The sequence below is a fragment of the Neolamprologus multifasciatus genome, chromosome 13 (assembly GCF_963576455.1).
Source record: "Neolamprologus multifasciatus chromosome 13, fNeoMul1.2, whole genome shotgun sequence".
Classification (NCBI taxonomy): domain Eukaryota; kingdom Metazoa; phylum Chordata; class Actinopteri; order Cichliformes; family Cichlidae; genus Neolamprologus; species Neolamprologus multifasciatus.
The window spans coordinates 8,104,662-8,119,017 of record NC_140451.1 but is presented as its reverse complement, the minus strand read 5'-3'; the positions used below and the strand labels follow the sequence as shown (position 1 = coordinate 8,119,017).

The 14,356-nt window shown below is 40.7% G+C and overlaps 2 protein-coding genes across 4 annotated transcripts in view; one reads left to right on the top strand and one right to left on the bottom strand.

The window, feature by feature from the left end:
• The window catches only part of stk32c (serine/threonine kinase 32C), a 97,038-nt gene that overhangs the window by 27,901 nt on the left and 54,781 nt on the right, over window positions 1–14,356 (top strand). Inside the window, exons 2-3 of one of the 3 annotated variants that reach the window (XM_085183727.1) lie at window positions 2,082–2,141; window positions 12,978–13,033. Coding sequence is in view for 1 of the 3 variants with exons in the window: in XM_085183725.1 (XP_085039851.1) it covers window positions 12,978–13,033 (56 nt within the window). In the remaining 2 variants the exon portion in view is untranslated. Of the gene's footprint in view, window positions 1–2,081; window positions 2,142–9,474; window positions 9,611–12,977; window positions 13,034–14,356 lie in introns of those variants that run through there. The other 2 variants (XM_085183726.1, XM_085183725.1) reach the window with 2 other exon arrangements.
• On the bottom strand, window positions 2,924–8,924 carry LOC146504983 (uncharacterized). Its single transcript, XM_085183718.1, has one exon. The coding sequence runs from the start codon at window positions 8,922–8,924 to the stop codon at window positions 3,531–3,533; it is 5,394 nt and encodes a 1,797-aa protein (XP_085039844.1). The 3' UTR covers window positions 2,924–3,530.

Here is a 14,356-nt window from a genome sequence, read left to right as displayed (position 1 = left end):
AAGTTAATTTAACTCCCAACGTTCACAGTTTGGTTTCTATTCTTTATTTTAAGTCAACCTTAAGACAACCAGTTGTGGCGTTCAACCTGCATACTATTATTAAGAAGATATGAGCTGTATGAAGTAAACAGAGATAAACATGCCAATTAAAACTACAAAGCAAAACAAACTCATAATGAACTTTGAGTAACCAGTTTTTACCCAACAAACAACAACTGGAGCACAGCCAAAACATCTGGTTGAGCTGTTAGATCTTTTGACTCAAGGAGTGCCAGAGCACAGACATGCTGTGTATTGAGATGCTTCAATTCTGGCTAAACATTATTGATGAATCATTAGTTTGAAAGGGCGAGTCTCTCCTGGAAGCCACTCATTATGTTGCCACGTGAATGTGTGTGGAGGAAAAAGTTTGAGAATCAAAGAAGAGACCTCGAAAGAAAAGTTCAAGCACAACTTACTTTGTCACCTCTGCAGGCCTGGACCATGAGTCCGCAAAGCAGGTGTGAATATTGGAACGTCACTTTGGTAAAGGCACAAAGAGGATTTCCAAACCTGTTTATCCATCTGCTAATATATGCTGTACTGGCACAGGACCCAGATGAGAAGCTGAATCATCGTTCTCGCTGGGAGAAAGACCTGGTGAATCTATGAAAACACTGCGCTAGATTTAATTTTTATTTCATTTTCTTTATCCTTTTTAATATTGCATAGAGCTACACTCATGCTACAGTGTCTCTGTGTTTTGGCCCTCAGGTGCAGTCTGAGCCGTGCCATATGAGGGGATTAGCTATGTACAGAGGGAGCGTATCAGACTGTCTCCCAGACAAACTACAGAAAACACACCCTTGTCTTTGAAATCACCTGGCATGGCGGGGGTTTGCCTTCTCATTCAGCACTCAGAGGCTGGTTAGCAATGGGTCTGCCTGGAGGAGTCCAGTCTGTGTCTTTTTTCTCCCATTATTGCTCTTTGTCTACACGGAGAGGGTGCTGAGTGACTTATAAGGAGAAGCTGCATGAGTTGGCATCACGCCTGCTGTTGCACATGCACACACACATGCACATGCGCAGAGCAGAGGTAAGTCTTAATCAGTAACACAGATGATCAGAAGGCAGGGGTGGAGATCCATCAGTGACCATCTTCATCCGCCCACATTACCATAGCTGGAGTCTGCACATGCAGGGTTAACCTTGAACAGGAAACCTGGCAGTGTACAGTGTTTAGAAAAGTGCGTATTTCTCTTTTGTTCTGTGGTTTTGGTATTTTGGCTACATATTTTGTTTTTTGTACATATTTTTATAAATCTTTATGTTTATTTACTTTATTTTTTAAAAATATATATTTTATATATACGTTACATTTACATTTTCGTGCAGTTTTTTGTATCTTTTTTTGTATTTTGGTATCTTTACCTGTCTCATAAATTCAGGGCTACATCCTTTCTGTAGACAAAGAGCTTATCTTGGAGCCTTCAGCTTCTTCTTTAGTACTTTCATAGGTGGATGTAGGAAGTAACAATAATATGTGATGATAATCTGTGATAAATGAAATAATCTTATAATAATAGTACTAATGGATCTGTTCCTGTCAGGAAAATGCTCGTGCAGAGGTTTCATTGTGCTTGACATCGTCCTTATTACCACCACAGCTCTGCCTCGCAGTGACAGTTTAGTTGCAGTTTCGAGGCTCATTTGTGTACCAGCATAAAGACTTTCCTCGCAGTGAGCTGTGATCTCAACTACTGAGCTGATGCATGTTATAGTTAAAGCTGGATATTTTTTCTCTTTCGTAAAGTGTTTAAACATCGTTCATTATTAATTGTTTTACATATTTTGTCTTTGATGAACGTAAACAAAAACACTGCATGAATTAAAATAATAGAAACAATTAAAATACAGTGTAATTAGTACTTTTAGCAATTTGATAGATGCCTTTTATTATATTTTTAACATCAGCATGCTGAAGGACTTGTTTAGAAGAGAGTGCTAATTTATATGCTAAAATATGTTTTTCTGCTTGGTCAAGAATATGAAAACACTTTATTATCCTCTAATACATTTTCTAAATGCTTTTGTGATTGCAGTACCAAAATGAGCTGCATCAGGTACTTCCCTGTGTATCTGGAGAGGATCAGAAGTCCCAGGTATACTGGTATTGGGGGTTGCAGCTGTAGGGATGACTCTTTCTGAAACCTCCAGCTGACTGTTTCCTCTCAGATGTAAAAAGCTGATGATTTACAAAACAGACACCACATCGTTTAAATAGATGAGGCTTAAAATAAGAGATACTTTACTCTCCGAACATTGTTCCTCGTTTCCATTCATCCATTTAGTTTACTCTGGTCTTAATCAAGATCTTAAGAAGGGATATTGTTAGAACTTAGAAATAGGAGGAGCAATTCAGACGTTAAGTTTTTAATACGTATCGTTGGACAGAAGAAAGTGGCACACCTATTCGTCTTCAAAACAGGTTTGACTGACAGGTTAAAAGTTTACAAGACAAGATGCTGAAACGTTACTGTGTGTGTGTGTGTGTGTGTGTGTGTGTGTGAGTGAAAGAGAGAGCTTGAGAGAAGCTGAGCTTTATTCAAAGTGATTTGAAACAAACTGCAGCAATAAGGGCAAACTAGTGCACAGTTATGTTTACGTGAGCGTTATTTTGTATGCATTTGTACAGTTCAATAACTGTGAGAGTACATTGAGACCATTTAGCTCTAGTAACAGGCATTTGTACCAGTGAGCATGAAAAAGTAGGGCAAAGACCTAGTATGTAAGCACTGACTGGTACTGTACAGTGTGTGTGTGTGTGTGTGTGTGTGTGTGTGTTTTTATGCTCGAGTGAATGAATAAACGAGTCAGTTTTAAACAGTAGCAATTTAAACAGTAGAAGAGTAGCACTATATTTATAAAGAAGTACAAACAACAATTATTTGATGCTCAAATTAATTAATTAATATCCAGTTTATTTCCAATTAGTTCCAAATTCATCTTGAATTCAATTCAATTCAATTTTATTGAATTCATATAGCAGCAAATAACACCATCAGTCACTTCAAGGCTGTATGTATTATTGTATGGTAGACCCTACAATAATACATACAGAGAACCCAACAATCATATGACCCCCTATGAGCAAGCACTTTGGCGACAGTGGGGAGGAAAAACTCCCTTTTAAAAGGAAGAAACCTCCAGCAGAACCAGGCTCAGGGAGGGGCGGCCATCTGCTGCGACCGGTTGGGGTGAGAGAAGGAAGACAGTTGTTGTAGGTCTGATTGAAGGACTGATGTGATGGTAAGTTGACTGCTGCTCCGCTTTGAATATTGAGTGATTAGTGAATGGATTTTAAGCCCAATTGTGCCCAAGTTTAAGACCATATTCATTGGTTGTTTTTGTTGTTGTTATTACTTTGGGCTTTTGTTCACAAGAATTGCTAGCTTCCCTAGAGTTTTGGACACCCAGACAATCAGATGATTGCTGAGAAAGCACAAGGTTTTTATAACCCTGTGCTATTCATGTCGGTACAGGATGGTCTCCTAGAGAGGCCAGTGTTGAAAAAGGGATGCTTCAGAGGAAGATGAGGAAGATGATATTTCAAGATCATCTTCAGAGGAAGATGATATTTCAGAGGAAGATGGGTTTGCTGAGGTGTTGACGTGTCCTTTTTGAGGAAATCCAACTGAGTTTTGGAAACTGCAGTTGAATTTTTGCGATCCATGACTTTCCCAGCTTGAAGGCTGCTCAGAGACCACAAGGTTTTCTCCCCCTGTGCTATTCATGTCAGTGCAGGGGGCTCTCCCTGAGAGGCCAGTGTTGAAAAAGGGATGCTTCAGAACCTCCGAAGGTGTTATGCGCTGATTTGCATCCAAGGCCAACATCTGTTTGATTAGCCTGACAAGTAATTGTTGGCCATTTTCAGGTCCTCGCCTAACCTTCATTAGTTTTTCGAGGTCATCGAGACACTTAAGTTTTATTAATCGAGTTTCCTTGGATTGATAATCTGTCTCGTATTGAAATAGTTCTTTGGTCTTAAATGTCCAGCGCTGTTCGTTGTAGTTATCTTTGATGAAATAGAGATCAGTGTACTCGCCAGACTCTAGAAGATGATCTGGTAGCTGACCCTGGGTTTCAGTTATGAATCTCAAAACATCATAATCGTCTTTCCCAGGATAGAGAGGCACCCCTGTAACAAGCTCCCCAGCTACCAGCCCCAGAGCCCACATGTCAATTGCTTCATCACATGGAATGCCAAGCATAACCTCGGGTGCACAATAACCAACCGTCCCCACACAGTGACCAGGAATCAGTGCAGAAGCGGGACGTGCGAGGCCAAAGTCTATAAGCTTGACTTTGACGGGAGACTCATGGCGATTCACAATCATTATGTTTCCAGATTTGAGGTCACTATGCACTATTCCCACAGAACCCAGGTGGAACAGAGCATTTGCGAGCTGATGCAAAATTGGACTGAGTTCTCTTATTGGGAGACCCTGGTAATTCCGGTCCCTTATGTAGTCCGACAGGCTTTGGTCGAGGAGTTCAAAATTTAAGCAAATACGCTCCCCATCGAGGAAATAGCCGTTCCATTCAACAATGTTGCACCTGTCTGGATCCAAGCGTCGCAGCTGCTCCAGGATGAAAATTTCCAGTTTTGCCTGTTGCAGATTTTCAGCGTCTCTCTTGTTGACTTTAATAGCCACAGTTTGGTTGTTTTTTGTATTGCGACATTTGGTCACAACACCAAAGCCTCCTTCCCCAAGGAAAGCCTCTACCACGTGGTGATCTCCCAAAATGGTCCCTTCAGGTATTTCAAGATCATCTTCAGAGGAAGATGATATTTCAGAATCATCTTCAGAGGAAGATGATATTTCAGAGGAAGATGGGGTGGCTGAGGTGTTGAAGTGTCCTTTTTGAGGAAATCCAACTGAGTTTTGGAAACTGCAGTTGAATTTTTGCGATCCATGACTTTCCCAGCTTGAAGGCTGCTGAGAGAGCACAAGGTTTTCTCCCCCTGTGCTATTCATGTCAGTGCAGGATGGTCTCCCTGAGAGGCCAGTGTTGAAAAAGGGATGCTTCAGAACCTCCGAAGGTGTTATGCGCTGATTTGCATCCAAGGCCAACATCTGTTTGATTAGCCTGACAAGTAATTGTTGGCCATTTTCAGGTCCTCGCCTAACCTTCATTAGTTTTTCGAGGTCATCGAGACACTTAAGTTTTATAAATCGAGTTTCCTTGGATTGATAATCTGTCTCGTATTGAAATAGTTCTTTGGTCTTAAATGTCCAGCGCTGTTCGTTGTAGTTATCTTTGATGAAATAGAGATCGGTGTACACGCCAGACTCTAGAAGATGATCTGGTAGCTGACCCTGGGTTTCAATTATGAATCTCAAAACATCATAATTGTCTTCCCCAGGATAGAGAGGCACCCCTGTAGCAAGCTCCACAGCTACCAGCCCCAGAGCCCACATGTCAATTGCTTCATCACATGGAATGCCAAGCATAACCTCGGGTGCACAATAACCAACCGTCCCCACACGGTGACCAGGAATCAGTGCAGAAGCGGGACGTGCGAGGCCAAAGTCTATAAGTTTGACTTTGACGGGAGACTGGTGGCGATTCACAACCATTATGTTTCCAGATTTAAGGTCACTATGCACTATTCCCACAGAACCCAGGTGGAACAGAGCATTTGTGAGCTGATGCAAAATGGGACAGAGTTCTCTTATTGGGAGACCCCGGTTTTTCCGGTCCCCTATGTAGTCCGACAGGCTTTGGTCGAGGAGTTCAAAATTTAAGCAAATACGCTCCCCATCGAGGAAATAGCCGTTCCATTCAACAATGTTGCACCTGTCTGGATCCAAGCGTCGCAGCTGCTCCAGGATGAAAATTTCCAGTTTTGCCTGTTGCAGAATTTTAGGGTCTCTCTTGTTGACTTTAATAGCCACAGTTTGGTTGTTTTTTGTATTGCGACATTTGGTCACAACACCAAAGCCTCCTTCCCCAAGGAAAGCCTCTACCACGTGGTGATCTCCCAAAATGGTCCCTTCAGGTATTTCAAGATCATCTTTAGAGGAAGATGATATTTCAGAATCATCTTCAGAGGAAGATGATATTTCATCTTCAGAGGAAGATGATATTTCAAGATCATCTTCAGAGGAAGATGATATTTCAGAGGAAGATGGGGTGGCTGAGGTGTTGACGTGTCCTTTTTGAGGAAATCCAACTGAGTTTTGGAAACTGCAGTTGAATTTTTGCGATCCATGACTTTCCCAGCTTGAAGGCTGCTGAGAGAGCACAAGGTTTTCTCCCCCTGTGCTATTCATGTCAGTGCAGGATGGTCTCCCTGAGAGGCCAGTGTTGAAAAAGGGATGCTTCAGAACCTCCGAAGGTGTTATGCGCTGATTTGCATCCAAGGCCAACATCTGTTTGATTAGCCTGACAAGTAATTGTTGGCCATTTTCAGGTCCTCGCCTAATCTTCATTAGTTTTTCGAGGTCATCGAGACACTTAAGTTTTATTAATCGAGTTTCCTTGGATTGATAATCTGTCTCGTATTGAAATAGTTCTTTGGTCTTAAATGTCCAGCGCTGTTCGTTGTAGTTATCTTTGATGAAATAGAGATCAGTGTACTCGCCAGACTCTAGAAGATGATCTGGTAGCTGACCCTGGGTTTCAGTTATGAATCTCAAAACATCATAATCGTCTTTCCCAGGATAGAGAGGCACCCCTGTAACAAGCTCCCCAGCTACCAGCCCCAGAGCCCACATGTCAATTGCTTCATCACATGGAATGCCAAGCATAACCTCGGGTGCACAATAACCAACCGTCCCCACACAGTGACCAGGAATCAGTGCAGAAGCAGGACGTGCGAGGCCAAAGTCTATAAGCTTGACTTTGACGGGAGACTCATGGCGATTCACAATCATTATGTTTCCAGATTTGAGGTCAGCATGCACTATTCCCACAGAACCCAGGTGGAACAGAGCATTTGCGAGCTGATGCAAAATTGGACTGAGTTCTCTTATTGGGAGACCCTGGTAATTCCGGTCCCTTATGTAGTCCGACAGGCTTTGGTCGAGGAGTTCAAAATTTAAGCAAATACGCTCCCCATCGAGGAAATAGCCGTTCCATTCAACAATGTTGCACCTGTCTGGATCCAAGCGTCGCAGCTGCTCCAGGATGAAAATTTCCAGTTTTGCCTGTTGCAGATTTTCAGGGTCTCTCTTGTTGACTTTAATAGCCACAGTTTGGTTGTTTTTTGTATTGCGACATTTGGTCACAACACCAAAGCCTCCTTCCCCAAGGAAAGCCTCTACCACGTGGTGATCTCCCAAAATGGTCCCTTCAGGTATTTCAAGATGATCTTCAGAGGAAGATGATATTTCAGAATCATCTTCAGAGGAAGATGATATTTCATCTTCAGAGGAAGATGAGGAAGATGATATTTCAAGATCATCTTCAGAGGAAGATAATATTTCAGAGGAAGATGGGGTGGCTGAGGTGTTGACGTGTCCTTTTTGAGGAAATCCAACTGAGTTTTGGAAACTGCAGTTGAATTTTTGCGATCCATGACTTTCCCAGCTTGAAGGCTGCTCAGAGACCACAAGGTTTTCTCCCCCTGTGCTATTCATGTCAGTGCAGGGGGCTCTCCCTGAGAGGCCAGTGTTGAAAAAGGGATGCTTCAGAACCTCCGAAGGTGTTATGCGCTGATTTGCTTCCAAGGCCAACATCTGTTTGATTAGCCTGACAAGTAATTGTTGGCCATTTTCAGGTCCTCGCCTAGCCTTCATTAGTTTTTCGAGGTCATCGAGACACTTAAGTTTTATAAATCGAGTTTCCTTGGATTGATAATCCGTCTCGTATTGAAATAGTTCTTTGGTTTTAAATGTCCAGTGCTGTTCGTTGTAGTTATCTTTGATGAAATAGAGATCGGTGTACTCGCCAGACTCTAGAAGATGATCTGGTAGCTGACCCTGGGTTTCAGTTATGAATCTCAAAACATCATAATCGTCTTTCCCAGGATAGAGAGGCACCCCTGTAGCAAGCTCCACAGCTACCAGCCCCAGAGCCCACATGTCAATTGCTTCATCACATGGAATGCCAAGCATAACCTCGGGTGCACAATAACCAACCGTCCCCACACAGTGACCAGGAATCAGTGCAGAAGCGGGACGTGCGAGGCCAAAGTCTATAAGTTTGACTTTGACGGGAGACTCATGGCGATTCACAATCATTATGTTTCCAGATTTGAGGTCAGCATGCACTATTCCCACAGAACCCAGGTGGAACAGAGCATTTGCGAGCTGATGCAAAATTGGACTGAGTTCTCTTATTGGGAGACCCCGGTAATTTCGGTCTCCTATGTAGTCCCACAGGCTTTGGTCGAGGAGTTCAAAATTTAAGCAAATACGCTCCCCATCAAGGAAATAGCCATTCCATTCAACAATGTTGCACCTGTCTGGATCCAAGCGTCGCAGCTGCTCCAGGATGAAAATTTCCAGTTTTGCCTGTTGCAGATTTTTAGGGTCTCTCTTGTTGACTTTAATAGCCACAGTTTGGTTGTTTTTTGTATCGCGACATTTGGTCACAACACCAAAGCCTCCTTCCCCAAGGAAAGCCTCTACCACGTGGTGATCTCCCAAAATGGTCCCTTCAGTTATTTCAAGATGATCGTCAGAGGAAGACGATATTTCAGAATCATCGTCAGAGGAAGATGATATTTCAGAGGAAGATGGGTTTGCTGAGGTGTTGACGTGTTCTTTTTGTGGAAATTCAACTGAGTTGTGGAAACTGCAGTTGAATTTTTGTGATCCACGACTTATTTCAAGCTCATCTGAGCCAAAGGATGTGTTGGCTGACATGGTGTAACGTGTCTGCTTGTTTTGTGAATTGGTGAGAAACAAAACTGAACTTGTTTTGGTTTCTGTCATAAAATGCTCTCAAAACTTCTCGAAAGGGTTTTCGTTGCTGTCAGGTCAATGTCCGTTAAGCCATAAAGTGTAATAGGTGAGCGCTCCTACTTAAGGGTTTTGGGATCAAAGCAAAGTTGCCACGTCAGAAAGGATCAAAGCAAAGTTACCGCGTCACAAGGAATCAAAGCGTTGCGCATGCGCACACGTAGTTGTTTGTGTAACGTCGTTCAATTTTGTTGAATTTTAAAAGGAAACTGACAGTTACAAAACTTTTTGTTCGTTTATTTGTATTTGGGTTATTTTTTGGTGTTTTTTTGTCGTTTTTTTCTGCGTACCATATCCAGCTTTTCTGTATAAAGTAATAAAGAATCTTGGATTTTAATATTGTAGTGCGTGGATTTCGGATTTGGTGCTTAAAACTTCGTGAAACTGTAACCGTATTTCATTCACCATAAATAACTATCTGATTTTGAATAGTTTTGTTATCAGATACAGAAGTCTAAAACCAACATTTCTCTGCCTGGGCTGCCTTGTAGCTCTGCACGTTGTCTCTTCAATGTGTAACCCCCTCCCTCCCCGAACAGTCGGGGGTGAGTGCACTAACGTGTCCCGAGGTTGCCGTTTTAATGAGTGTTTGCTGGAAAACGAAAAATAAAAGGAGTCTGCAAGAAGGATTTGTACGTTTTCACAATGGGGGAGTTTGCGTAAGTCCTAGTAAATAATTTTATCGAGTGTGTACGTTACACATGCTAATTTTTAAAATTGTTTTTATTATTTTGCTAGCTAGCAAACTCGTGGGATAAATGATTGAAATGTACTCAGTGTGATGCAATACGGTGCCGCTATTATAACAGTTAGTTATTGCAGGGTAATTTATGGAATATGCTGTGAATTTAACCAAGATTACACAGCAGTAGCAGTATTGCGAGTTACTTCCCCAAAGTGAAAGCTTTAAACGTTAGCCCGATGCTAAACTAGCCAACTTAAGGCTTTCTGATTGAAGGAAAAGCGACGTAGTCACCGAATAAATAAAATATTGATTATATTCTTGTGTATTGCTGCAGTTTTTTCAAGTTTTAACTTGGTGCTTTTGGCAACCTTAGGGGGAAATAATGGTAATATGGCTGATCCACATGGACACAAAGAATATGCACTTTTTTGTGCTACCGAAGTTCCCTCGCTTTCATTCAAAATCTGTTTATCATTAAACAACTTAAACATAATTGCTTCAAACTCACATTAAGGCCTGTGGGACACTATCAGCCACTGAGACAGTAGACAAATGAATATTTCATACCTTAAGGCTGCCTGTTTATTTAAGGGAGACGGACAATACATTATAATTGTATATAATAATATCACCGATGATTGATTAAATAGGTTTTTGAAAGATGCTTGTGCATTCTTCAAGTCTTATATGTTGAATTGAACCGAGTATGTCATCCGTTCAAAGCCCAGTCAGTGCTGTTCTCTGTGCCTGTCTTACTGTACATGATGTTATTATCACAAACACTTTAAAGACACTTTGATAATTTAGGACTTTAGCAACACAGACTGCAATGTAGTTAAGCATCTTACAGTTAGTTTTGAATGAATAAACTTAAAAAACAACACAAGCCAAGATCTTTCTCCTCCTATTTTTTGTGTCACATAAAAAAGAAGCATCAAGATCTGATGAGAAGACTTAATTTGGCCTTTGACATGGTCTTACTGAGGTGATGCGAAGTGAAATATGCATCCTTTTTTTGTGCTGGCCAAGTTTGAAAATGGACATTGAACGTGCTTACAAAGTGCTTGAAGTTGACCCTGAAAAAGGTTTATGAACCCAGAAAAAGTCACAAGTGGAGTTAAAACCTCTTATAGCAAGTTAATCATTAAATTGATTTGATGCTTTCAGCACAAAATTTAGTCACACAGTCAGGACAGCATCTGGTTTACCTTCATCGGTAAACATGTTTATGCAGTACATAGTAACAGTGTGGCTGAGTCCTCTGGTTCAAATCAGTTCCACTACATTTGGAGATGTAAGTCTTAACCTGTCACATGCATCGGGAAGGAAAATACAACCAACATTTAAATGTCTTAATTAGATTTATTTTAAGTGTCGTAATGAGCTGCTGAATGTGAAAGTTAGCAACTGTTGATTTTGCTGGCCAACAGTTACAGTGTTAGCTAATTACTCTTTACTCTGAGTTGTTGAAACAAATCTTGGCTGTTGTCTGTTGTTGGTTAATCTGATTCCTGAGTGCTTGTGTTTGTGCTCAGCCAAAGACGTTGGGGTTTTGTTTTTTTAAATGTTGAAGCAGCTCTGCTCTCTATAGTATTTATTTGTTGGAGGAAATGCGTTTTGATCATCTTCATGTTTATTTCCAACATGATATTCTTATTCTTGGACTCTACTAGAGTAGCTTTGCACAATTCCTAGTTCTAAAAAGTCCCTCTTTTTCTCCTCTGCCTGAAAAACAGGGGTTTTGGCATTTTTTGCCTTTAAGCTAACTTTACTCATATTGGTTAATATTAAAAAGACTTCCTACTAATGATCAAGGCTTTTTTAACATCATGGATTGGGTGTTCTTTTTTTTTCATGCTTTTTCTGGGGTCTATGATGGATAATTTGGAATTAAAATTGCATAAATTAAGATCTGATTACAAATATTAGTCTCACATGTTGCATTAATTTAATTCAAAAATGAGTCAGGTAGGTGTTAAGTAGAAATACACCAGAATAGTGAAATTAATCTTGTATTTATCGTCTAATCTTGATCACATGTTCAGCGCTCATAAATAATATATTTGGAAAACAAAAATATTTGTGCTTATTATTTTGTTTATTTATTACAGAGGAAAAAACATGACACTCTTCCTCACCACTTCCATCCAACCATGTCCTTCAGGACTCATTTTAAGCTGCGTACAGAAGGATTCAATCAGTCTGCAGAACACACATGCATCTGCTCCAGTGGCAATGAATGAAAACATCTGGCTGTGTTACTATGCATACTGAAATAGGAAAAAAAAATAAGATGAATGAGTTCAGCGCTCTGAGCTGGATGTCTTTCTGAAACACAACTCTCCTGCCTCTGGTCTTCATGAGAAATGTCTTTACTTGCTCAAATTTGATCTTGTAAAAGTCGATCATAAAACTTATGGAAGCGTGTCAAATTTTATTGCGATCTAGATCAAATTCATTTTAGATATTTGTTTCTATGTGCTGCGTGGGTTATTTGTTATTCAGATGTGAAGTTTAAAAAAGTTTAGCTGAGTCTTCATTTAACAAATGTTATTTCTGGGGTTTTGTTTTGCTTGCTAATCGTCGATACTGCGACGGTGTGTCACTGCACAGATCCTCCAGGGAAAATGCTTTTTCACATTTTGACTGTTGTGATTTATTATTTCTACTTTTCCATCTTTCACATGTTTCATTATCCAACACACACACTAATCTCTCTCACTGTGCTCCTACTTTTTAATTCTTTGAAAAAAACATTTAATCTTCACAATACTGCCAAAGTGCACCAATACATTGTGAAGTGCACAGAGAGTCTGGATTTCCATTTCTCATACAGTACCGAGCAAAAGTCTTGAACCACCCCCTCATTTTTTTCCATATTTTGCCAGGTCAGTCTGTGTTAACGGTGTTATTAACTGCATTCTTCAACTAAAGAAGTGGGAACAAATTATGTGGGGTTTTGTTTTTTTGCAATAGGCTGCAAGTAAATGTGTAAAGATACAATTTAAAATTGGCTCTTTGTTAAGTTTTCTGGTCCTTTCCGTGATTTAGGTGTGTGTTTATGTTTGAATGTTTCATAGATTAGTGTGAAGTGTGTTAACAGACAAAAACTGGTCAAATACAAGCCCTGGATTAAAAATCAGAAACACTTTAAAAAGCCTGGAGAGCTATTCCTTAATACCACTTTAAAGATTATAGGGAAGTCCAGATCCCTGGAAGCAAATAAAGAAATGAGGGATGGCTCAAGACTTTTGCACAGTTCCGTACATGTCATGTTCCCTGGTTTATAGCTCAACTCAAACTGACACGTCCTCACTAACTGCTTCTCATTTTCTCCACAGTAAACTTTGACCACTTCCAGATACTGCGGGCCATCGGGAAGGGGAGCTTTGGAAAGGTAATGTGGTCTCCATTTTTCATGCGACTTGTATATTCCTTGCCCTTAATTATCCACCACAGTCGTCATCTCTAAATAATCAAAGCAAACTAAGCTAAATGTGCTGGGATTACACTTTAGTTCTCGTATGCTGCTTAACAGAGCCGTCCTTTTTTTTGCTCATGTAATAACAGTTATAAATGCAGCTTATGTAATTATTTCTATAAAGTCAGTTAGAGGAGAGCCAATTTATATTTCATCTCACTCAATCTATTGGGAATTTTGACCCCACGTCTCAATTTAATTACAGAGTAGCACAATTCTGCGGCTCTATTTGTCATCGCGCGGTTGGGCTGAATAGAGGCAGGAGGAGAACTTGGCGTGTGTGCACGCTGCATTTTGTGAAACCAAATTACCCACAGTTCTTTTCAACCTTGTCACAGGTGCCAATATCACCGTTGGTGGCCATTGTTGATAAAACAGTCATTTTGGATTAACTTGTGGGCCTTTTTTTTTTTTTTTGTTGCCTCCTGCCGAAGAAATCCTTTGTGTACCAATTGAACGTCTGGATGAGACTTCAGTAATGAATTCAGGACTGTGTGTGTGCATGCGGGCGGGCGGGCGTGTGTGTGTGAGATACACAATTGGGGCTCCAGAGATTGGAATAGTTTATCTTCATTTTAAATCCCAAATATCACTGCTAATATTTGTTCATTATACTTGTGTCCGTGCACGCCTGTGCAAATTCTTTGCTCTCTACAAAAACACTTTTTCCCTCTAAAAACATGTCCCTCTGTAAGTCATTGCCCAATGCTGAATACATTACCATGTGAATTTATGTTAATTTTTACTTATTGCTTTGTTCCCTCGAGCTGCTGTCACTTCCCTTATGATACTGAAGTGGATCCGCAGTAAGCCGGGAAGCATTATTTTTTTAGAATAACAATTTACACTCACTCTAGTTTCTTTGAGATGAACGCCACATGTAAATAAAGTTCATTCACACTGTCGGCTTTAAAATTCAAACTTAAAGAGTTTGTAAGTAAACTGGCTGAGACGAGACACGGACGATGCACCGGATCCTTGTCTGAGCGCTGGCTTTCAGCTGTGCTGCATCTCTCCCCAGCCGTGCACGCACAGACACTGTGCTACATTTACACAGTGAGACAGATGCTCACAGAGACATCCAGATACATTTTGTCCTTGCTGGAGGTTATCTTGTGTGTGTTTTTTGGCCCACTGTGGCCTCGCACCGAGCTCCTGCTGTTTTTTGAACACTTTAACAACACCAACCTTTAGCTTCCTGTTGAACACACTTAAGTGGGGGAGGTGTAGGAGGTAATA

Bases quoted from the DNA above. Each gene is read 5' to 3' on its own strand.
- LOC146504983 (XM_085183718.1), bottom strand. From the start codon at position 8,924: ATGACAGAAACCAAAACAAGTTCAGTTTTGTTTCTCACCAATTCACAA.